The sequence below is a fragment of the Coturnix japonica genome, chromosome 14 (assembly GCF_054131305.1).
Source record: "Coturnix japonica strain WE chromosome 14, WE-NBRP24, whole genome shotgun sequence".
In the NCBI taxonomy this organism is placed as follows: domain Eukaryota; kingdom Metazoa; phylum Chordata; class Aves; order Galliformes; family Phasianidae; genus Coturnix; species Coturnix japonica.
The window spans coordinates 6,163,941-6,188,146 of NC_140676.1; the positions used below are offsets into that span (position 1 = coordinate 6,163,941).

The 24,206-nt window shown below is 40.9% G+C and overlaps 1 protein-coding gene across 12 annotated transcripts in view; it reads left to right on the forward strand.

Annotated features, from left to right (window-relative positions):
- Positions 1–24,206, forward strand: part of AGBL1 (AGBL carboxypeptidase 1) — a 460,538-nt gene that overhangs the window by 183,229 nt on the left and 253,103 nt on the right. For all 12 annotated transcript variants that reach the window (XR_014934298.1, XM_085515376.1, XM_085515383.1 and 9 more), the window contains one exon: positions 18,611–18,791. Coding sequence is in view for 11 of the 12 variants with exons in the window: in XM_085515376.1 (XP_085371502.1) it covers positions 18,611–18,791 (181 nt within the window). In the remaining variant the exon portion in view is untranslated. The remainder of the gene's footprint in view (positions 1–18,610; positions 18,792–24,206) is intronic.

Here is a 24,206-nt window from a genome sequence, read left to right on the forward strand (position 1 = left end):
AGGATGCTAAGCATTGAGGATGCTGAGCATTGAGGATTCTACGCATTGAGGATTCTAAGCATTGAGGATTCTAAGCATTGAGGATTCTAAGCATTGAGGATTCTAAGCATTGAGGATTCTAAGCATTGAGGTTTCTAAGCAGTGAGGATTCTAAGCTAAGCACCGAGGATGCTATGTATTGAGGTTTCTAAGCATTAAGGACTCTGTGCATTGAGGTTTCTAAGCATTGAGGATCCTGAGCTTTGAGGATTCTAAGCTAAGCATTGAGGACTCTAAGCATTGAGGATTCCAAGCATTGAGGATTCTAAGCATTGAGGACTCTAAACATTGAGGATGTTAAGCATTGAGGATTCTAAGCATTGAGGATTCTAAGCACTGAGGATTCTAAGCATTGAGGATTCTGAGCATTGTGGATTCTAAGCATTGGGGATTCTAAGCATTGAGGTTTGTAAGCATTGAGGATTCTAAGCATTGAGGATTCTAAGCATTGAGGATTCTAAGCATTGAGGATTCTCGGCATTGAGGATGCTAAGCATTGAGGATTCTAAGCATTGAGGATTCTAAGCATTGAGGTTTCTAAGCATTGAGGATTCTAAGCTAAGCACCGAGGATGCTAAGTATTGAGGTTTCTAAGCATTAAGGACTCTGTGCATTGAGGTTTCTAAGCATTGAGGATCCTGAGCTTTGAGGATTATAAGCTATGCATTGAGGATGCTAAGCATTGAGGATGCTAAGCATTGAGGATTCTAAGCATGGAGGATTCTAAGCTATGCATTGAGGATTCTAAACATTGAGGATGTTAAGCATTGAGGATTCTAAGCATTGAGGTTTCTAAGCAAAGCATTGAGGATTCTAAGCATTGAGGATTCTAAGCATTCAGGTTTCTAAGCAGTGAGGATTCTAAGCAGTGAGGATTCTAAGCTAAGCATTGAGGTTTGTATGCATTGAGGATTCTAAGCATTGAGGATTCTAAGGTAAGCATAGAGCATACTAAGGATTGAGGATGCTAAGCATTGAGGATGCTAAGCATTGGCGATTCTACGCATTGAGGATGCTAAGCACTGAGGATGCTAAGCACTGAGGATTGTAAGCATTGAGGATGCTAAGCATTGAGGATGCTAAGCATTGAGGATGCTAAGCATTGAGGATGCTAAGCATTGAGGATTCTAAGCATTGAAGTTTCTAAGCAGTGAGGATTCTAAGCTAAGCACCGAGGATGCTATGTATTGAGGTTTCTAAGCATTAAGGACTCTGTGCATTGAGGTTTCCAAGCATTGAGGATCCTGAGCTTTGAGGATTCTAAGCTAAGCATTGAGGACTCTAATCATTGAGGATGCTAAGCATTGAGGATTCTAAGCATTGAGGATTCTAAGCAATGCATTGAGGATTCTAAACATTGAGGATGTTAAGCATTGAGGATTCTAAGCATTGAGGTTTCTAAGCTAAGCATTGAGGATTCTAAGCATTGAGGATTCTAAGCATTGAGGATGCTAAGCATTGGGGATGCTAAGCATTGAGGATTCTAAGCATTGAGGATTCTAAGCATTGAGGATTGTAAGCATTGAGGTTTCTAAGCTAAGCATTGAGGATTCTAAGCATTGAGGATTCTAAGCATTGAGGATTCTAAGCTAAGCACTGAGGATGCTAAGTATTGAGGTTTCTAAGCATTAAGGACTCTGTGCATTGAGGTTTCTAAGCATTGAGGATTCTAAGTAGTGAGGATTCTAAGCATCGAAGATTCTAAGCATTGAGGATTCTAAGCATTGAGGTTTCTAAGCTAAGCACTGAGGATTCTAAGCATTGAGGATGCTAAGCATTGAGGATTCTAAGAATTGCGGATTGTAAGCACTGAGGATTCTAAGCATTGAGGATTCTAAGCATTGAGGATTCTAAGCTAGGCATTGAGGATTCTAAGCATTGAGGATTCTAAGCATTGAGGATTCTAAGCATTGAGAATGCTAAGCATTGAGGATGCTAAGCATTGAGGATGCTAAGCATTGAGGATTCTAAGCATTGAGGATTCTGAGCCAAGCATTGAGTTTTCTAATCTTTGAGGTTTCTAAGCATTAAGGCCTCTATGCATTGAGGTTTCTATGCATTGGGGATTCTACGCATTGAGGATGGTAAGCACTGAGGATTCTAAGCATTGAGGTTTCTAAGCAGTGAGGATTCTAAGCTAAGCACCGAGGATGCTAAGTATTGAGGTTTCTAAGCATTAAGGACTCTGTGCATTGAGGTTTCTAAGAATTGAGGATCCTGAGCTTTGAGGATTCTAAGCTAAGCATTGAGGACTCTAAGCATTGAGGATGCTAAGCATTGAGGATGCTAAGCATTGAGGATTCTAAGCATTGAGGATTGTAAGCATTGAGGATGCTAAGCATTGAGGATGCTAAGCATTGAGGATGCTAAGCATTGAGGATACTAAGCATTGAGCATTCTAAGCATTGAGGATTCTAAGCATTGTGGATGCTAACTATTCAGGATTCTAAGCATTGAGGATTCTAAGCATTGAAGATGCTAATCATTGAGGTTACTAAGCAGTGAGGATGCTAACCATTGAGGATGCTAAGCATTGAGGATTCTAAGCATTGAGGATCCTAAGCATTGAGGATTCTAACCATTGAGGATGCTAAGCATTGAGGATGCTAAGCATTGAGGATGCTAAGCATTGAGGATTCTAAGCATTGAGGATGCTAAGCATTGAGGATGCTAAGCATTGAGGATTCTAAGCATTGAGGATTCTAAGCATTGAGGATGCTAAGCATTGAGGATGCTAAGCATTGAGGATGCTAAGCATTGAGGATGCTAAGCATTGAGGATCCCAAGCATTGAGGAATCTAAGCATTGAGGATTCTAAGCATTGAGGATGCTAAGCATTGAGGATGCTAAGCATTGAGGATTCTAAGCATTGAGGATGCTAAGCATTGAGGATGCTAAGCATTGAGGATGCTAAGCATTGAGGATGCTAAGCATTGAGGATACTAAGCATTGAGGTTTCTAAGCACCCAGGATTCTGAGCTTTGAGGATTCTAAGCTAAGCAATGAGGATGCTAAGCAATGAGGATGCTAAGCATTGAGGATTCTAAGCATTGAGGTTTCTAAGCTAAGCATTGAGGATTCTAAGCATTGAGGATTCTAAGCATTGAGGATTCTAAGCATTGAGGATTCTTTGCATTGAGGATTCTAAGCTAGGCATTGAGGATTCTATGCATTGAGGATTCTAAGCATTGAGGATTCTAAGCATTGAGGATTCTAAGCATTGAGGTTTCTAAGCATTGGGGATTCTAAGCATTGGGGATTCTAAGCATTGGGGATTCTAAGCATTGAGGTTTGTAAGCATTGAGGATTCTAAGCATTGAGGATTCTAAGCATTGAGGATTCTAAGCATTGAGGATTCTCGGCATTGAGGATGCTAAGCATTGAGGATTCTAAGCATTGAGGATTCTAAGCATTGAGGTTTCTAAGCATTGAGGATTCTAAGCCAAGCATTGAGTTTTCTAATCTTTGAGGTTTCTAAGCATTAAGGCCTCTATGCATTGAGGTTTGTAAGCATTTGGGATGCTAAGCATTGAGGTTTCTAAGCTAAGCATTGAGGATTCTAAGCATTGAGGTTTCTAAGCTAAGCATTGAGGATTCTAAGCATTGAGGATTCTAAGCATTGAGGATTCTAAGCATTGAGGATTCTAAGCATTGAGGATTCTAAGCTATGCATTGAGGATTCTAGGCATTGAGGATTCTAACTATTGAGGATTCTAAGCATTGAGGATTCTATGTATTGAGGAATCAATGTATTGAGGATTCTAAGCATTAAGGACTCTAAGCATTGAGGTTTCTAAGCCTTAAGGTCTCTATGCATTGAGGTTTCTAATCATTGAGGATTCTAAGCCAAGCATTGAGTTTTCTAATTTTTGAGGTTTCTAAGCATTAAGGCCTCTATGCATTGAGGTTTTTAAGCATTAGGGATGCTAAGCATTGAGGTTTCAGAGCAATAAAATTTCTAAGCAATGAGGATTCTGCGCATTGAGGTTTCTAAGCAATGCATGGAGGATGCTAAGCATTGAGGTTCCTAAGCAGTGAGGATTCTGAGCTTTGAGGATTCTAAGCTAAGCAATGAGGATGCTAAGCAATGAGGATGCTAAGCATTGAGGATTCTAAGCTATGTAATGAGGATGCTAAGCATTGAGGATGCTAAGCATTGAGGATTCTAAGCATTGAGGTTTCTAAGCTAAGCATTGAGGATGCGAAGCATTGAGGATTCTAACTATTGAGGATTCTAAGCAATGCATGGAGGATGCTAAGCATTGAGGATTCTAAGCATTGAGGATTCTAAGCTATGCATGGAGGATTCTAAGCATTGAGGATTCTAAGCATTGAGGATTCTAAGCCAAGCATTGAGTTTTCTAATCTTTGAGGTTTCTAAGCATTAAGGCCTCTATGCATTGAGGTTTGTAAGCATTTTGGATGCTAAGCAATGAGGTTTCAAACAATAAAATTTCTCAGCATTGAGGTTTGTAAGCATTGAGGATTATAAGCATTGAGGATTCTAAGCTAAGCATAGAGCATACTAAGGATTGAGGATGCTAAGCATTGAGGTTTCTAAGCAGTGAGGATTCTAAGCTAAGCACTGAGGATGCTAAGTATTGAGGTTTCTAAGCATTAAGGACTCTGTGCATTGAGGATTCTAAGCATTGAGGATTGTAAGCATTGAGGATGCTAAGCATTGAGGTTTCTAAGCTAAGCATTGAGGATGCTAAGCATTGAGGATGCAAAGCATTGAGGATTCTAAGCATTGAGGATTCTAAGCTAAGCATTGAGGATTCTAAGCATTGAGGATTCTAAGCATTGAGGATGCTAAGCATTGAGGATTCTAAGCATTGAGGATTCTAAGCATTGAGGATTGTAAGCATTGAGGATGCTAAGCATTGAGGATGCTAAGCATTGAGGATTCTAAGCATTGAGGATTCTAAGCATTGTGGATGCTAACTATTCAGGATTCTAAGCATTGAGGATTCTAAGCATTGAGGATGCTAATCATTGAGGTTACTAAGCAGTGAGGATGCTAACCATTGAGGATGCTAAGCATTGAGGATTCTAAGCATTGAGGATCCTAAGCATTGAGGATTCTAAGCATTGAGGATTCTAAGCATTGAGGATTCTAAGCATTGAGGATGCTAAGCATTGAGGATGCTAAGCATTGAGGATTCTAAGCATTGAGGATGCTAAGCATTGAGGATGCTAAGCATTGAGGATTCTAAGCATTGAGGATTCTAAGCATTGAGGATGCTAAGCATTGAGGATGCTAAGCATTGAGGATGCTAAGCATTGAGGATTCTAAGCATTGAGGATTCTAAGCATTGAGGATTCTAAGCATTGAGGATTCTAAGCATTGAGGATGCTAAGCATTGAGGATACTAAGCATTGAGATTTCTAAGCACCGAGGATTCTGAGCTTTGAGGATTCTAAGCTAAGCAATGAGGATGCTAAGCAATGAGGATGCTAAGCATTGAGGATTCTAAGCATTGAGGTTTCTAAGCTAAGCATTGAGGATTCTAAGCATTGAGGATTCTAAGCATTGAGGATTCTAAGCATTGAGGATGCAAAGCATTGAGGATTCTAAGCATTGAGGATTCTTAGCATTGAGGATTCTAAGCTAGGCATTGAGGATTCTAAGCATTGAGGATTCTAAGCATTGAGGATTCTAAGCATTGAGGATTCTAAGCATTGAGGTTTCTAAGCATTGGGGATTCTAAGCATTGGGGATTCTAAGCATTGAGGTTTGTAAGCATTGAGGATTCTAAGCATTGAGGATTCTAAGCATTGAGGATTCTCGGCATTGAGGATGCTAAGCATTGAGGATTCTAAGCATTGAGGATTCTAAGCATTGAGGTTTCTAAGCATTGAGGTTTCTAAGCATTGAGGATTCTAAGCCAAGCATTGAGTTTTCTAATCTTTGAGGTTTCTAAGCATTAAGGCCTCTATGCATTGAGGTTTTTAAGCCTTTGGGATGCTAAGCATTGAGGTTTCTAAGCTAAGCATTGAGGATTCTAAGCATTGAGGTTTCTAAGCTAAGCATTGAGGATTCTAAGCATTGAGGATTCTAAGCATTGAGGATTCTAAGCATTGAGGATTCTAAGCTATGCATTGAGGATTCTAGGCATTGAGGATTCTAACTATTGAGGATTCTAAGCATTGAGGATTCTATGTATTGAGGAATCAATGTATTGAGGATTCTAAGCATTAAGGACTCTAAGCATTGAGGTTTCTAAGCCTTAAGGTCTCTATGCATTGAGGTTTCTAATCATTGAGGATTCTAAGCCAAGCATTGAGTTTTCTAATTTTTGAGGTTTCTAAGCATTAAGGCCTCTATGCATTGAGGTTTTTAAGCATTAGGGATGCTAAGCATTGAGGTTTCAGAGCAATAAAATTTCTAAGCAATGAGGATTCTGCGCATTGAGGTTTCTAAGCAATGCATGGAGGATGCTAAGCATTGAGGTTCCTAAGCAGTGAGGATTCTGAGCTTTGAGGATTCTAAGCTAAGCAATGAGGATGCTAAGCAATGAGGATGCTAAGCATTGAGGATTCTAAGCTATGTAATGAGGATGCTAAGCATTGAGGATGCTAAGCATTGAGGATTCTAAGCATTGAGGTTTCTAAGCTAAGCATTGAGGATGCGAAGCATTGAGGATTCTAACTATTGAGGATTCTAAGCAATGCATGGAGGATGCTAAGCATTGAGGTTCCTAAGCAGTGAGGATTCTGAGCTTTGAGGATTCTAAGCTAAGCAATGAGGATGCTAAGCAATGAGGATGCTAAGCATGGAGGATGGTAATCATTGAGGATGCTAAGCATTGAGGATTCTAAGCTATGTAATGAGGATGCTAAGCATTGAGGATGCTAAGCATTGAGGATGCTAAGTATTGAGGTTTCTAAGCTAAGCATTGAGGATGCGAAGCATTGAGGATTCTAACTATTGAGGATTCTAAGCAATGCATGGAGGATGCTAAGCATTGAGGATTCTAAGCATTGAGGATTCTAAGCTATGCATGGAGGATTCTAAGCATTGATGATTCTATGCATTGAGGATTCTAAGCCAAGCATTGAGTTTTCTAATCTTTGAGGTTTCTAAGCATTAAGGCCTCTATGCATTGAGGTTTGTAAGCATTTGGGATGCTAAGCAATGAGGTTTCAAACAATAAAATTTCTCAGCATTGAGGTTTGTAAGCATTGAGGATTATAAGCATTGAGGATTCTAAGCTAAGCATAGAGCATACTAAGGATTGAGGATGCTAAGCATTGAGGTTTCTAAGCAGTGAGGATTCTAAGCTAAGCACTGAGGATGCTACGTATTGAGGTTTCTAAGCATTAAGGACTCTGTGCATTGAAGTTTCTAAGCATTGAGGATTCTAAGCATTGAGGATTCTAAGCATTGAGGATTCTAAGCATTGAGGATTCTAAGCATTGAGGATTCTAAGCATTGAGGATTCTATGCTAAGCATTGAGGATTCTAAGCATTGAGGATTCTAAGCTAAGCATAGAGCTTACTAAGGATTGAGGATGCTAAGCATTGAGGTTTCTAAGCATTGGGGATTCTACGCATTGAGGATGCTAAGCACTGAGGTTTCTAAGCAGTGAGGATTCTAAGCTAAGCACTGAGGATGCTAAGTATTGAGGTTTCTAAGCATTAAGGACTCTGTGCATTGAGGATTCTAAGCATTGAGGATTGTAAGCATTGAGGATGCTAAGCATTGAGGTTTCTAAGCTAAGCATTGAGGATGCTAAGCATTGAGGATGCAAAGCATTGAGGATTCTAAGCATTGAGGATTCTAAGCTAAGCATTGAGGATTCTAAGCATTGAGGATTCTAAGCATTGAGGATGCTAAGCATTGAGGATTCTAAGCATTGAGGATTCTAAGCATTGAGGATTCTAAGCATTGAGGATTCTAAGCATTGAGGATTCTAAGCATTGAGCATTCTAAGCATTGAGGATGCTAAGCATTGAGGATTCTAAGCATTGAGGATTCTAAGCATTGAGGTTTCTAAGCATTGAGGATCCTGAGCTTTGAGGATTCTAAGCTAAGCATTGAGGATGCTAAGCATTGAGGATGCTAAGCATTGCGGATTCTAAGCATTGAGGATTCTAAGCATTGAGGATTCTTAGCATTGAGGATTCTAAGCTAAGCATAGAGCATACTAAGGATTGAGTATGCTAAGCATTGAGGTTTCTAAGCATTGGGGATTCTATGCATTGAGGATGCTAAGCACTGAGGATTCTAAGCATTAAGGTTTCTAAGCAGTATGGATTCTAAGCTAAGCAATGAGGATGCTAAGTATTGAGGTTTCTAAGCATTAAGGTCTCTGTGCATTGAGGTTTCTAAGCATTGAGGATCCTGAGCATTGAGGATTCTAAGCTAAGCATTGAGGATGCTAAGCATTGAGGATGCTAAGCATTGAGGGTTCTAAGCATTGAGGATTCTAAGCTATGCATTGAGGATGCTAAGCATTGAGGATGCGAAGCATTGAGGTTTGTAAGCTAAGGATTGAGGATGCGAAGCATTGAGGATTCTAACTATTGAGGATTCTAAGCAATGCATGGAGGATGCTAAGCATCGAGGATTCTAAGCATTGCGGATTCTAAGCAATGCATTGAGGACTCTAACTATTGAGGATTCTAAGCATTGAGGATTCTATGTATTGAGGATTCTAAGCATTAAGGAGTCTCAGCATTGAGGTTTCTAAGCATTGAGGATTCTAAGCCAAGCATTGAGTTTTCAAATCTTTGAGGTTTCTAAGCATTAAGGCCTTTATGCATTGAGGTTTGTAAGCATTAGGGATGCTAAGCATTGAGGTTTCAATGCAATAAAATTTCTCAGCGTTGAGGATTCTAAGCAATGAGGATTCTACGCATTGAGTTTTCTAAGCTAAGCAATGAGGATTCTAAACACTGAGGATGTTAAGCATTGAGGATTCTAAGCATTGGGGATACTATGCATTGAGGATTCTAAGCACTGAGGATTCTAACCATTGAGGTTTGTAAGCAGTGAGGATTCAAAGCTAAGCACTGAGGATGCTAAGTATTGAGGTTTCTAAGCATTAAGGACTCTGTGCATTGACGTTTCTAAGCATTGAGGATCCTGAGCTTTGAGGATTCTAAGCTAAGCATTGAGGATGCTAAGCATTGAGGTTTCTAAGCTAACCATTGAGGATTCTAAGCATTGAGGATTGTAAGTATTGAGGATTCTAAGCATTCACGTTTCTAAGCAGTGAGGATTCTAAGCTAAGCACTGAGGATGCTAACTATTGAGGTTTCTAAGCATTAAGGACTCTCTGCATTGAGGTTTCTAAGCATTGAGGATCCTGAGCTTTGAGGATTCTAAGATATGCATTGAGGATGCTAAGCATTGAGGATGCTAAGCATTGAGGATTCTAAGCATTGAGGATTCTAAGCGTTGAGGATTCTAAGCTATGCATTGAGGATTCTAAACATTGAGGATGTTAAGCATTGACAATTCTAAGCATTGAGGTTTCTAAGCTATGCATTGAGGATTCTAAGCATTCAGGTTTCTAAGCAGTGAGGATTCTAAGCTAAGCACTGAGGATGCTAAGTATTAAGGTTTCTAAGCATTAAGGACTCTGTGCATTGAGGTTTCTAAGCATTGAGGATGCTAAGCATTGAGGATGCTAAGCATTGAGGATTCTAAGCATTGAGGATTCTAAGCATTGAGGATTCTAAGCATTGAGGATTCTAAGCATTGAGGTTTCTAAGCTAGGCTTTGAGGATGCGAAGCATTGAGGATTCTAACTATTGAGGATTCTAAGCAATGCATGGAGGATGCTAAGCATTGAGGATTCTAAGCATCGAGGATTTTAAGCCAAGCATTGAGTTTTCTAATCTTTGAGGTTTCTAAGCATTAAGGCCTCTATGCATTGAGGTTTGTAAGCATTTGGGATGCTAAGCAATGAGGTTTCAAACAATAAAATTTCTCAGCATTGAGGTTTGTAAGCATTGAGGATTCTAAGCTTTGAGGATTCTAAGCTAAGCATAGAGCATACTAAGGGTTGAGGATGGTAAGCATTGAGGTTTCTAAGCATTCGGGATTCTACGCGTTGAGGATGCTAAGCACTGAGGATTCTAAGCATTGAGGTTTCTAAGCAGTGAGGATTCTAAGCTAAGCACTGAGGATGCTAAGTATTGAGGTTTCTATACATTAAGGTCTCTGTGCATTGAGGTTTCTAAGCATTGAGGATCCTGAGCTTTGAGGATTCTAAGATATGCATTGAGGATGCTAAGCATTGAGGATGCTAAGCATTGAGGTTTCTAAGCATTGAGGATGCTAAGCATTGAGGATTCTAAGCATTGAGGATTCTAAGCTATGTATTGAGGATTCTAAACATGGAGGATTCTAACCATTGAGTTTTCTAAGCTAAGCATTGAGGTTGCTAAGCATTGAGGATTCTAAGCATTGAGGATTCTAAGCATTGAGGATTCTAAGCATTGAGGATTCTAAGCATTGAGGATTCTAATCTAGGCATTGAGGATTCTAAGCATTGAGGATTCTAAGCATTGAGGACTCTAAGCATTGAGTATGCTAAGCATTGAGGATGCTAAGCATTGAGGATGCTATGTATTGAGGATTCTAAGCATTGAGGATTCTAAGCATTGAGGATTCTAAGCATTGAGGATTCTAAGCTAGGCATTGAGGATACTAAGCATTGAGGATTCTAAGCATTGAGGATTCTAAGCATTGAGGTTTCTAAGCAAAGCATTGAGGATTCTAAGCATTGAGGATTCTAAGCATTGAGGATGGTAAGCATTGAGGATGCTAAGCATTGAGGATGCTAAGCGTTGAGGATTCTAAGCATTGAGGATGCTAAGCACCGAGGATTCTAAGCATTGAGGATTCTAAGCATTGAGGATTCTAAGCATTGAGGATTCTAAGCATTGAGGATTCTAAGCATCGAGGATTCTAAGCTATGCGTTGAGGATTCTAAACATTGAGGATGTTAAGCATTGAGGATTCTAAGCCATGAAGTTTCTAAGCTAAGCATTGAGGATTCTAAGCATTGAGTATACTAAGCATTGAGGATTCTAAGCATTGAGGATGCTAAGCATTGAGGATGCTAAGCATTGAGGATGCTAAGCATTGAGGATGGTAAGCATTGAGGATTCTAAGCAATGAGGATTCCAAGGCAAGCACTGAGTTTTCTAATCTTTGTTGTTTCTAAACATTAAGGCCTCTATGCATTGAGGTTTGTAAGCATTAGGGATGCTAAGCATTGAGGTTTCAGAGCAATAAAATTTCTAAGCATTGAGGATTCTGCGCATTGAGGTTTCTAAGCAATGCATGGAGTATGCTAAGCATTGAGGTTCCTAAGCAGTGAGGATTCTGAGCTTTGAGGATTCTAAGCTAAGCAATGAGGATGGTAAGCAATGAGGATGCTAAGCAATGAGGATGGTAAGCATTGAGGATGCTAAGCATTGAGGATGCTAAGCATTGAGGATGCTAAGCATTGCGGATTCTAAGCATTGAGGATTCTAAGCTATGCATGGAGGATTCTAAGCATTGAGGATTCTAAGCATTGAGGATTCTAAGCCAAGCACTTTGTTTTCTAATCTTGAGGTTTCTAAGCATTAGTGCCTCTATGCATTGGGGTTTGTAAGCATTTGGGATGCTAAGCAATGAGGTTTCAAACAATAAAATTTCTCAGCATTGAGGTTTGTAAGCATTGAGGATTCTAAGCATTGAGGATTCTAAGCTAAGCATAGAGCATACTAAGGATTGAGGATGCTAAGCATTGAGGTTTCTAAGCATTGGGGATTCTACGCGTTGAGGATGCTAAGCACTGAGGATTCTAAGCATTGAGGTTTCTAAGCAGTCAGGATTCTAAGCTAAGCATTGAGGAGGCTAAGTATTGAGGTTTCCAAGCATTAAGGACTCTGTGCATTGAGGGTTCTAAGCATTGAGGATCCTGAGCTTTGAGGATTCTAAGCTAAGCATTGAGGATGCTAAGCATTGAGGATTCTAAGCATTGAGGATTCTAAGCATTGAGGATTCTAAGCATTGAGGATTCTAAGCATTGAGGATTCTAAGCATTGAGGATTCTAAGCATTGAGGATTCTAAGCATTGAGTTTTCTAAGCATTGAGGATTTTAAGTATTGAGGATTCTAATCTAGGCTTTGAGGATTCTAAGCATTGAGGATTCTAAGCATTGAGGATTCTAAGCATTGAGGATTCTAAGCATTGAGGATGCTAAGCATTGAGGATGCTAAGCATTGAGGATTCTAAGCATTGAGGATTCTAAGCATTGAGGATTCTAAGCTATGCATTGAGAATTCTAAACATTGAGGATGTTAAGCATTGAGGATTCTTAGCATTGAGGTTTCTAAGCTAAACATTGAGGATTCTAAGCATTGAGGATTCTAAGCATTGAGGATTCTAAGCATTGAGGATTCTAAGCCAAGCATTGAGTTTTCTAATCTTTGAGGTTTCTAAACATTACGGCCTCTATGCACTGAGATTTGTAAGCATTAGGGATGCTAAGCAATGAGGTTTCAGAGCAATAAAATTTCTAAGCAATGGGGATTCTACGCATTGAGGTTTCTAAGCAATGCATGGAGGATGCTAAGCATTGAGGTTCCTAAGCAGTGAGGATTCTGAGCTTTGAGGATTCTAAGCCAAGCAATGAGGATGCTAAGCAATGAGGATGCTAAGCATTGAGGATGCTAAGCATTGACAATTCTAAGCATTGAGGATTCTAAGCTATGTAATGAGGATGCTAAGCATTGAGGATGCTAAGCATTGAGGATTCTAAGCATTGAGGATTCTAAGCATTGAGGATTCTAAGCATTGAGGTTTCTAAGCATTGAGGATCCTGAGCTTTGAGGATTCTAAGCATTGAGGTTTCTAAGCATTGAGGATTCTAAGCATTGAGGATTCTAAGCAGTGAGGATTCTAAGCTAAGCACTGAGGATGCTAAGTATTGAGGTTTCTAAGCATTAAGGACTCTGTGCATTGAGGTTTCTAAGCATTGAGGATCGTGAGCTTTGAGGATTCTAAGATATGCATTGAGGATGCTAAGCATTGAGGATTCTAAGCTAAGCATAGAGCATACTAAGGATTGTGGATGCTAAGCATTGAGGATTCTAAGCATTGAGGATTCTAAGCATTGAGGATTCTAAGCATTGAGGATGCTAAGCATTGAGGATGCTAAGCATTGAGGATGCTAAGCATTGAGGATTCTAAGCATTGAGGATTCTAAGCATTGAGGATTCTATGCTAGGCATTGAGGATTCTAAGCATTGAGGATTCTAAGCATTGAGGTTTCTAAGCAAAGCATTGAGGATTCTAAGCATTGAGGAGGCTAAGCATTGAGGATTCTAAGCTAGGCATTGAGGATTCTAAGCATTGAGGTTTCTAAGCAAAGCATTGAGGTTTCTAAGCATTGAGGATTCTAAGCATTGAGGAGGCTAAGCATTGAGGAGGCTAAGCATTGAGGAGGCTAAGCATTGAGGAGGCTAAGCATTGAGGAGGCTAAGCATTGAGGATGCTAAGCATTGAGGATGCTAAGTTTTGAGGATGCTAAGCTTTGAGGATGCTAAGCATTGAGGATTCTAGGCATTGAGGATTCTAAGCATTGAGGATGCTAAGCATTGAGGATGCTAAGCATTGAGGTTTCTAAGCACCGAGGATTCTGAGCTTTGAGGATTCTAAGCTATGCAATGAGGATGCTAAGCAATGAGGATGCTAAGCATTGAGGATTCTAAGCATTGTGGATTCTAAGCTATGTAAAGAGGATGCTAAGCATTGAGGATTCTAAGTATTGACGTTTCTAAGCTAAGCATTGATGATGCGAAGCATTGAGGATTCTAACTATTGAGGATTCTAAGCAATGCATGGAGGATTCTAAGCATTGAGGATTCTAAGCCAAGCATTGAGTTTTATAATCTTTGAGGTTTCTAAGCATTAAGGCCTCTATGCATTGAGGTTTGTAAGCATTGAGGATTCTAAGCAATGAGGTTTCAAAGAATAAAGTTTCTCAGCATTGAGGTTTGTAAGCATTGAGGATTCTAAGCATTGAGGATTCTAAGCTAAGCATAGAGCATACTAAGGATTGAGGATGCTAAGCATTGAGGTTTCTAAGCATTGGGGATTCTACGCGTTGAGGATGCTAAGCACTGAGGATTCTAAGCATTGAGGTTTCTAAGCAGTGAGGATTCTAAGCTAAGCACTGAGGATGCTAAGTATTGAGGTTTCTAAGCATTAAGGACTCTGTGCATTGAGGTTTTTAAGCATTGAGGATCCTGAGCTTTGAGGATTCTAAGCTAAGCATTGAGGATGCTAAGCATTGAGGATGCTAAGCATTGAGGATTCTAAGCATTGAGGATTCTAAGCATTGAGGATTCTAAGCATTGAGGTTTCTAAGCATTGAGGATTCTCTGTTAAGCATTGGAATTCTAAGCATTGAGGATTCTATGCATTGATTGTTCTAAGCATTGAGGGATCTACACATTGAGTGTTCTAAGCATTGAGGATTCTAAGTAAAGCATTGAGGCTTCTCATCATTGAGGATTCTTTGCAGACTTGTTTCCCTATCCTTCGCTATAGGTATGCTTTTGTTTCATCAGGTGTTAGTTCACTTGGTTGTTTTTTAGTTGCATCATATGGAATATTAGTCAAATGTGTGTAGAATTTCCATCTGCCTTCAGAATTTGGGATTTTGGGATCTGCCCCAAAATGATTTATAGAACCTGACATTCTAATTTCTTGGAGTTAAGGGGCTGGGGGAACAACCCAGAAAAAGAATAACGAGAAAATCCATCTTTAGTAGGATGTTAAACTGTACTATGTCTGGATGCTTTGTACATGTATTGGTCTCTGCAGTCATTTCTAATCATTCCGATTCATTGGTGAGTGAATTCATAAAACTCATCCACTAAGGGATGTTTCCAAGCAACTTGGAGCCTGGAATACCTTCACCCAGCTTTGATGGTAGAAAGCAGTTAATCAAGGTGATTTGTAACATTCACTTCTTTGCCATGAGGACCATTGATAACGCATATCGTGTAAGTGTATTTAAGGGAGGGTTATCTCTCTGATAATTCTGGAAAACAGCAGTGGGCCCTGTCAGACTAGGTAAGCTGCCTCTGCATTAATATGTGTCTCTTTGAGTAGCATTTTGCCAAATGCAGGGTCAGGAAATAAGGAGGAGGTGGGGTAAATGGAGGAGCATAGTATTACATCGTGGAGTAACTGAAAATGTGACAACTTGGGGAAAGATTTTGGGTGGGGAGCGGAGGAAAGTGACCAACACAGGTTCTGCCTCAAAGTAGTCTCATGTTTTCTGTGATCTCAGTATTTGAAGTTGTTTTTTTTTTTCCTTCTCCTTGAATATATTTGATGTACATCACACCATATCCTGTCTTTGTCAGGCTTTGTTTAACTAGGCAGCCTTGGGCAGTTCAGATGTATCCAAGGCAGGATGCAGCCGTGATACACGCAGCAGAACTGCGTTTGGTGCTCTTTTTTACACATCATTTGACTCTCAGAATATGCTGTAGAGGTCACACATAATGAAGTTGGGTGGGAATGTTGGCTTTCTTTGTTTATCTCTTATGTCCAGGGGGTAAACTTGAACCTTTGATCTGTGCAGCTCTCATGATAAAGTCATGTTGTATTTAGGAATAAGGGGGAGTGGAGGGAAGGCCTATATTTTGTGGGCTCTGGCTTGGGGCTGATAGGATGAGAGATATGCAGAGGCACAGCCAGAATCATTCCAGTCAAGACCTGGATCTAGGTTGAATTTGTCACACGCTCTTTATGATTCCCTTTGACTCCCAACGAAATCCCAGTCTTGTGTCATTTCAAAACCTTGTTCCCTTTCAAACGCTGTGGCCCAAATAGCAGCTTGACAATGCATAGAATTTTAACCCATGTCAGGGCATCTGGAAGTGCACTTCATTTCCCTTCTGTGCCTCTTTTTATGAGGCGAGACATTGATTTGTTAACGGGGTTTCATTCTTTTATTTCAGATTGATCTTGCCCCAACTGATGTCATGATTTCTAACTTCCAAATCAGATAAAATCAAGAGGAAGATCCCTGCAATAGGCAGGAGATTAAGCAACAAGTTAACAGTACTGTAGGAACAAAGCTCTTATTTTCATGCATATATCCACAGTTAAAATGAATAAAGTGAAGGGAAGGTGGGAGGTGGTTGATACGTTAGATTTATTACTCAAAGGGTTTTTGCTCCATGTTTTGCAAGAGGCATCAGTGATGCTTTAATCTCTCATATCTGGTTTTGTTAGTGGCATGTTATATCCTGGCCATGTCAGAATGTAGCACAGAGTAATGAGACGAGATCTGTTGGATGGTGCTTTATGTAGCACGAAAAGGTTCCTCTGCTCACTCTTTTTATTATTTACATTCCCAGTGAAGGTTACGTGTCATGTGGGCTTTGTAGAGATAAATGGGTAACCTGAGCTTTCTGGCAGCTTCCCCAGGACTTGGGGAGGATTCAGTCTAAGGGTTGACTTGGGGATTTTGATGCATCAAACTCAGTTCTGGGCCCTGAAGGAAACATAAGAAGAACATGTGTCTTGGTGTCCTGAGGAGGTGCAGTGTAGCACAAGGTGGTATCAAGGGGCTCTGGACCAAAATTGCACTTCAGAACAGTAGGTGAGTCCCAGAGCAGATCAGCAGCACTGGGTTGGCTTCATCAGCATTGCTGTTATGGGGCATAGTGAATCAAGAATGAAGTGTAGCAGCTCAGCTAAGTGCAGAAATCTTGACTATTACTGGCCAGTTGGTGCCTGGAGATGTGATTTTGGCATTGCAAATATACCTGTCAGGAGGGGAGTGGAGCTTATAAAGGGAGTTTTAAGTGGAATAGAGATGTTTCCCCACCTGGATCCTATGGATCCACTATTTCCTGGGGTTTAAAATCAGGACTCTCTAGAAGCTTTTGTCACGTTGAATGTTAGACAGAGGTTTATCAGTCTTGAGGAGAGCAGAATTCACATCTCTGCCAGTCTCACAGTATCCTCAATTAGCTGAATTGTGGCAAACCTTCCATTTCTGAGATGTGAAGACCCTTTCTTGTGGTTTCGTTTTCTCATAGATAAACTGAAGAAAGAATCGCTCAATTAACATGCTGTATGCTTTCCCAATGTATAGAAGAGACAGGAGTTGTTAAAGCCGTTTTCATCAGTTGCAAGGGAGCATGTTTTATTTTGCTTTGTGCTATTTACAGCTGTTGTCCATTAGGAGTCCTCAAGAGCCTCATTCTCAACTACAACAACACAGTCCCATAAGTTTAGCTCAGCAATGAGCCTGCAAAACAGCACTAAATCATGATGATGGGAGAAAGAAGAAAATGTTTGGAAATAGCAAAATGCAACTGATGCCTTTGTGAAAAGTAGTTTTTGCTTGTTGCTGTTTTAAAGCATTACTAAGGTAGACTGTAATGCACAGCATCTAGCTGGAGCTGAATAGAGGTTGTTTTCTAATATATATATGTTTTTGTAATAAAAAGTAAGCAGAACTCCTAGTATGTCTCTATTGGCTGAAGGGATCTTTTACAGTCCATTAGCGCCTTGGGCACTAATGTATACACAGCAGTGAAAATATACTAATCTCAGGGTAAGGTGCAAGAATGATAAAGGAAAAATAAAGATTAGTACACGGCTATTGAATAGCAGAGTTCTGGTTGCTTTACTGGACCACAGTATGATTGCTCTGTATAAATTTGAGTGGAGACTGTGGTCATGCCCACCAAATGCTTAAGAATGGGAAGGGGTGCAGGTGGGATTGTTTCCAAACCTGTCTACATCCTTGCAGGGGAGTTGCACCAGATGACCTTTAAGGACCCTTTCCAACTCAAAAGGTTCTATGATTCCACCTCTGTGTTTCACATTAATTGAGTAATGATGTGTAAAGCTGTTAGAAAACTGAAGGACTTTAGTACAGCTTTGGGAGCTGAGGACATAGAAGCATAACTTGCTAAATCAGCATTTGCTTACAAGGATGCTCAGATGATGCCTTTGATTGTTTTCTGTCCCTTTACTAGAGAGCCTGTGCTCTGACAGAGCTGGAAAAAACATCATGGCATTGTTGTGATTCCCTGTCAGATAGTGGCTTCCACTAAAGCAAATGTGTCAGGTTGACTTGTGACAGCAGCCTGAGATTGTGAACATTCACAGAAGGATAATTTTAAGACACATCATTGCTTTGTCCTTTTCTTTTATTCTCTGTGCTTGGCAGGTGTCTACCTCTGTCTTCTTCCCTTGGCCCATCTGTGGATTTTGCTCAACACAGATGGGATTTTCAAACAATCTGCTGTCAAATTTGGTCTCTTCTAAGCATGTGTATACAGAGAGCTTTTGGAGACGTGTAACTAGGCCAAATGAGGGTGCTTTTTCATGGGAATGGCAAATAACGTATTTGATAGGAAGACAATTTTCTCTGCCAAATTGCTAGTCTGCTTTGCAACAGGGGTTCATTAGGCTCTGTCCATGAACTGTTTAGTAAGATTCTCTCTTAAAAAAAAAAGTTGGCATCGTATCTCTGCAGCTTCTGTGCATAACGTCTCCATGCCTTTGCTTTGTTTTACAGACAGTCGTCCTTATGTCTTTCTGATGGCCCGTGTTCATCCTGGTGAAAGCAACGCCAGCTGGGTGATGAAGGGGACCCTGGAGTTCCTTGTGAGCAGTGATCCCATTGCTGATCTCCTGAGGAAATGTTTCATCTTCAAGATTGTCCCCATGCTCAACCCTGATGGAGTCATCAATGGCAAGTGCGTTGTAGTAACATGCTTACTGTGAATTTTCACTGGGTTTACCTGCAGGCTTTTCTGCTGTATACTTAGCAGGCCTCGTCTTTAGTGTTTTGGGCCAGAATTCCTGTTGCCTTTTGCCTTGTGTTTTATTCATCCTGTGATCAGGAGAATGTAAGTCTTGGGGGTTGGAACTACATGATCCTTGAGGTCCCTTCCAGCCCGGGTTATTCTGTGTGATTCTGTGATACAGCCCAGTGTGCTGTCTCGTGTGTCAGATATTCATGGTTCTGTACTGTGTGGGACCATAAGGTGTCCCAACTGACTGGGTGAAGTATTAGCGATAGCAGACAAACTGAATCTTACTTGCTGAATGGAAAGGTATCTATTCTGCCAAATCAGCAGGGCAAACTTTATCTGCAAGCTGATATATCTGGGAATAACTGGCTTTAATTAATGCTTTATATAACCTGAATGGGGAAAAGATATGTAAGGATCTATTAAATGCTCATATCTTTATGGAAATGTTTCCATATAATGAAACTCCCTCCTTCTCCTATCTCCTTTACTCTGTTCCCTCCCACATGCTTCTGAAGAGATTCCAAGTCTTTCTGAGCTTATGAATATACCAGTTTCTTTTTGCATTCTTCAGAGCTGCCTTTACATTGCTCCTGCCCACATCATCACTACAACCATTCATCTGGTTTCAGGTCAGGTTGTGCTGATCCGGTGCTGAAGAAACAGGGTAAAGACCTTAAGCAAATCTTGAGCTTATTTGGTCCTAATCTAATTCCTTTCTGTTGTGGTCTGGGCTTCAGCAGAGGGCAGCTTGGAGTGTTCTTAGCCTCTGGTCTGTGACTATGAGCAGAGTTTTTTGTGTTGCTGTTCTCCCCAGGACATGAGTGTGTTGTAGTTCAGGCTGTTCAGGGGAGCTGGATGCTGCCCCTGAGTATTGGAAGCTTCTGCTGACAACAAATGTTTCCTTGATTCTTCCAGGCAGCAGAAGCAAAAATGAAAGATTGTGGCTTTCTGTTTTTCCTTTCACTCTGCTTAATTAAAGCTTCCAGCAGATGGAGGGCTGGAGGGAATGTCGGACCTTTTTTCTCCAGCTGTCAGGAGTGGGCATAGCAGAGGAAGGGTCCTCAGGAGGGACAGTGTGGCTTTTGGTGACACCTGGGATGAAGGGTACTGTCTGAGCTCACATCACACAGGAACGTGTGGAGCTTCCACTGTAGTTCAACCTGGTGATGAGTAGGAAAGTTTGGTCTGGGATAGGAGCAGAGGTCCAAGGACTTGGCTATGGCTCTGTAGCTAAGCATGAAGCCTGGGGAAGGGAGAGAACCATTCCATCATGCTCCAATTTAAATGCTGTGCTGTGGGGCCTCCCATGGCTCTTGCTTCTTCCCATGTGCTTTTTCAGTGGACTGAGGTGCTCCTGCACAGAAAGAAAAGCTTCTTTTCTTGGCCTAGAGTTTATTGGCAGCTTTTTGGAGATGACTTTCAGTCCCTTGCTGCATGTGGAAGCACATGCAGGTTTCTTTGTCCATTAATGTTCTACTTCATCTAGGTTTAAGTGCTGTATTAAACTCTGTTGTCATTCAAATCACTGCCACAAAGGGAAGCTCTTTTTCCAGGAAAAGGGTCTGTAGGCCATTACTGACTGAGTAGCTGTAAACAGGTCCATACTACTTACTTTTAGGTCTCTGTAGCACATTTCAGGAAGCCACTTATTTGCCTTGAGATTTACAATCACGACTGAATGTGTCAAATCCACTGTTTATTTTGAATCATCACTCATTTCGAATCTTCATGCTTTGAAAGTGCATCTTCTCTACTACCCATCCATCCTTCTGTTATCTGGTATTAATCCTGCTCTAGTCTCGTTACCTCGGTATCTTTATATTTAAAAAAGGGTTGAATTCTTTTCTGTTGGCAGTTCTTTTGAAGCTCCTCACTCTCTCCCTCCTCCCCAGTCCTGTATGCTGGGGTGTGCATAATGCTTCCCTGCCCGTCACAAAGATGAATGCCATCGCACGGTTACAAAGGATTTCTTCCAGCAGCCCAGCTGTGCCCCTTCCCCAGCTGACTCCCTGCTGCAGGCACAGCTCAGTGGAAGAGTGCTCATCCCAGCAGGATACCGTGCAATCACACTTCGAGAGCCTTGTGCAGCAACAAGACGATCAGGGCCTTGGTATTTGCTTTGGTTAATGTGATCTGAAAGTTGCATGCAGAGGATGTTCCTCTGTCACAGATATGATGGCAGTAATGCGATTGTGCTCTGACTGTGTGTGGCTGAGCTAGGAAACAGCCTTCCCTTTCACTCCCTTTCAGATCAGTCAGTGCTCTGAGGATTTATTCCTGACTGTCAGTGATGGAGAGAGTTGAGTCCTGTTGCTGATGCTAAATGAAGGTAGTGGTGATGCAAGTACGTCTGTATGAGTAAGGTTGTCATCACATAAAAATAAAAATCACTACCCAATATCACATATAATTTGAGTTTGTTCAATCCAGAGAGAACTGATGAGCAGTTGTGTTCTGTGCGACTGTTCTCATGGAATCATTAAGGTTGGAAAAGAATTCTGTCATCTGGTCCAACTGTCCGCCTACAACCAGTATTGCCCAGTAAACCGTGTCCTGAAGTACCACATCTCCATGTTTCTTTAAGGTCTCCAATGGATGGTGACTCCACCTCCCTGGGCAGCCTTTGCTCTGTCCTGAATAGCAGTCAGATGTAGGGTTTGTTAAATAAATTTCAGCTGATCTAGTAGTGGCTATATATTTTAATGTTAGACACTACTTTTTATTAAGTGGATCTTGTCTGTTGTCACACAGTGGTGTTTGACCACTGCTGGAAATGGGATGCTGCCTCTGATAGACCTATGGTCTGACCTGATACAGTTATTTGTGTATTTTTTTCTTCTTTACAAGTAAAAGTAGTCTTAATCTCCAAGAATGGTGCTATAAGATGGTCCAAAGTGACAGGCATTAAATTACTAAAGAGAAAGTGTCCTTGTAGGCTGATTATCTTGCGAAGGCTGTTCTGTGAAAACCCAAGGTATTGGTTGGTGTTCGGCTGACTGTTTTCTCTCATCCCTTTATCGTCTTTTTAAATTAAATCACGGATTAACAGGAAAGCTAGAGAAGGAATTCCATTCTACACAGCGGTGGAGAATCCATGAAGGAGCACAGCACTTTGATTAGGAAACTGCTATGAGTTATACTGGGTGAGTGAGAGACCCGTGCTTTGTTCCTGGCTCTGCTGTTGATGAAGTATGTGACCTTGAGCATTTCCCCCTCCTTTTTTTTTCTTTCCCCTGAGTTTTCTTCCTGGGAGGATGAAATAATGACACACCACAACCTTCACACAGCTTGAAATGAGTGAAATATGTGTACCAGGAGCATTTTCTCTTCAATCTAGTTCTTCTGACTCATCCACTAAAACCAGGGTCAGGAAAGGAACTTGTAAAAGCTTATGACAACGCAAACAGTGCTGTTACAAAGAAACACCCAGCACTGTTGGCTGTTCTCACTGTTCCACATAACCTCATTACCGCACAGTGGAGCAACAAGTTGCCTGTGCACCAACACTTCTCCATGCAGTTGTGTACCATCTTGTGACGTGCTTTTAGGCTGTCTTCTCTGTGCACATGCTACATACCCTTCTGTCAACAGCTTGTGTATGCAGCCATTCCTCAGTGTCTGCTCACACCTGCATATCTTCTGCACCCACGTACCTGGTGCTCCCATGTGTATGTTAGCAGTCACAATGTGGTAGTCAGCATTTTGTGGGGATTTTTTTGGCTGGACTTGTTCAGAGTCTGCAGTTTCATATAAATATTGCTATTTATTACCCCTGAATTTAGGGTTATTAATTATATCAGTATAACCTAATTTATATCACCATAAACAGCAATAATAAATATTGCCAAATGCTAACGCGCAGTGCTTGCCAACCGTGCCCATGTTTAATGAGTGCTTCCCCCCCACTTCCCAGAAGTATTAAATTAAAAATGATTCGGCCTTGCGATATGATTGATCAAACAAGAGGTGGAACTCCTAGATAAGTGCTTTTGTTTTAAAGAATATTTTATCTGCAGACTACCCATGCACTGTCTGTTGTGAGCATCCACAAGTCTTGAACTGCCCAATATCTCTCTTCCAAGTTCATGTCTCTCTCCTCCATTGCCACCTTCTTCCTTTACTCCCTTTCATATTTCCTCTTTCTTCTGTCTGCCCTTTTCTCGCTTTCCTTTCCCTACTGTTGAATCAAAGAAGCTTTTCAATGAGAGGAACTTGATGTGTTTTTGTAAATGAATCAAACCAATCAGTGGAGATGGGAGCCGGTGAGTCTATTTTGGTAAAGGAAGATTAATTTTTTTGGAAGCTGTGTGACTTCTTCGAAGGCATGGGGTAACCATAGTAGCTGTTAGGAAGAGGAAATCCTGATTTGCATTTTGGATTATAGCCATGGACTATTCTTTATCTGGTTTAAAAACACCCTGTTCCCTTCTGCACGTGCCTTCCCACAACACAGGCTGAGTAAGCTTTGCTGCTGCTTATAGGTAAGGCAGGTGAGCTGGGCTTTTTGTTTGTTTCTCTTTATTGATATTCACTCTCACTTTAGTCAGGCTGTTTGTTCCATCCTGTTTTACTTACAGGGCTTTGTTTATTGCGCCCTGGAATCCAGCAGAGAAAAGCTTTAACTCTGACAATTACAGAAATGGAGAGATAGAAACGTCCTCTGAAAGCCCTTTCAGAACACATTTCTATTGCATGCTCTCAGAAGGGAAACTATTAACTATTAATGTTTCCCATTTACTTTTTGAAACAAGGGCCTTTTTTTTTTCTTTTCTTTTTTTTTTGAAGGATACTTGTAGGAAGAACAGAAGCAAGCTAGTTCCTCTACCCAAAAGCATTATCTGTGTATATAACTTCTATTTCCTCCTATATTATTGTGCACTCTCCTGCACTGAGACATTTTGTTCTCCACGTAGTCAGAGGCAGAGCTGGACATAGACAGCAAACAAGCTAAGGGCTGCACTTGAGGACTCACTTGATGGCCCAGAACTGCATCCTTGAGGATTAAGTCTTGAGGTAGAGGCACACAAAGCCATGCGGCTGTAGACATCCCTCCTACTCTCCCTTCCCTTCTCTTGTTTGCTTCTCTCTGGTCAGAGGGTTAAAGAGGAGTTGAATTCTCAGAATCTAGTCTTGCATATCTAAATGGATGCCATGCACTTTGCAAGCACACTCTAAGGGCTCTCTCCAGACTAGCTGATGTGTGATGCGTGCATTTCTTTAAGGATAGTGCCAACGGTAGTTGGGTAGATGCGTGTGGAAGAACATTTTTGCATAAGATTCAGTGCTTACTCATTTAGAATGGCTGTGCTCTGAGCTGTGTGTTATAAGGTGGTCTATTTGCAAGCGCTGACTCGG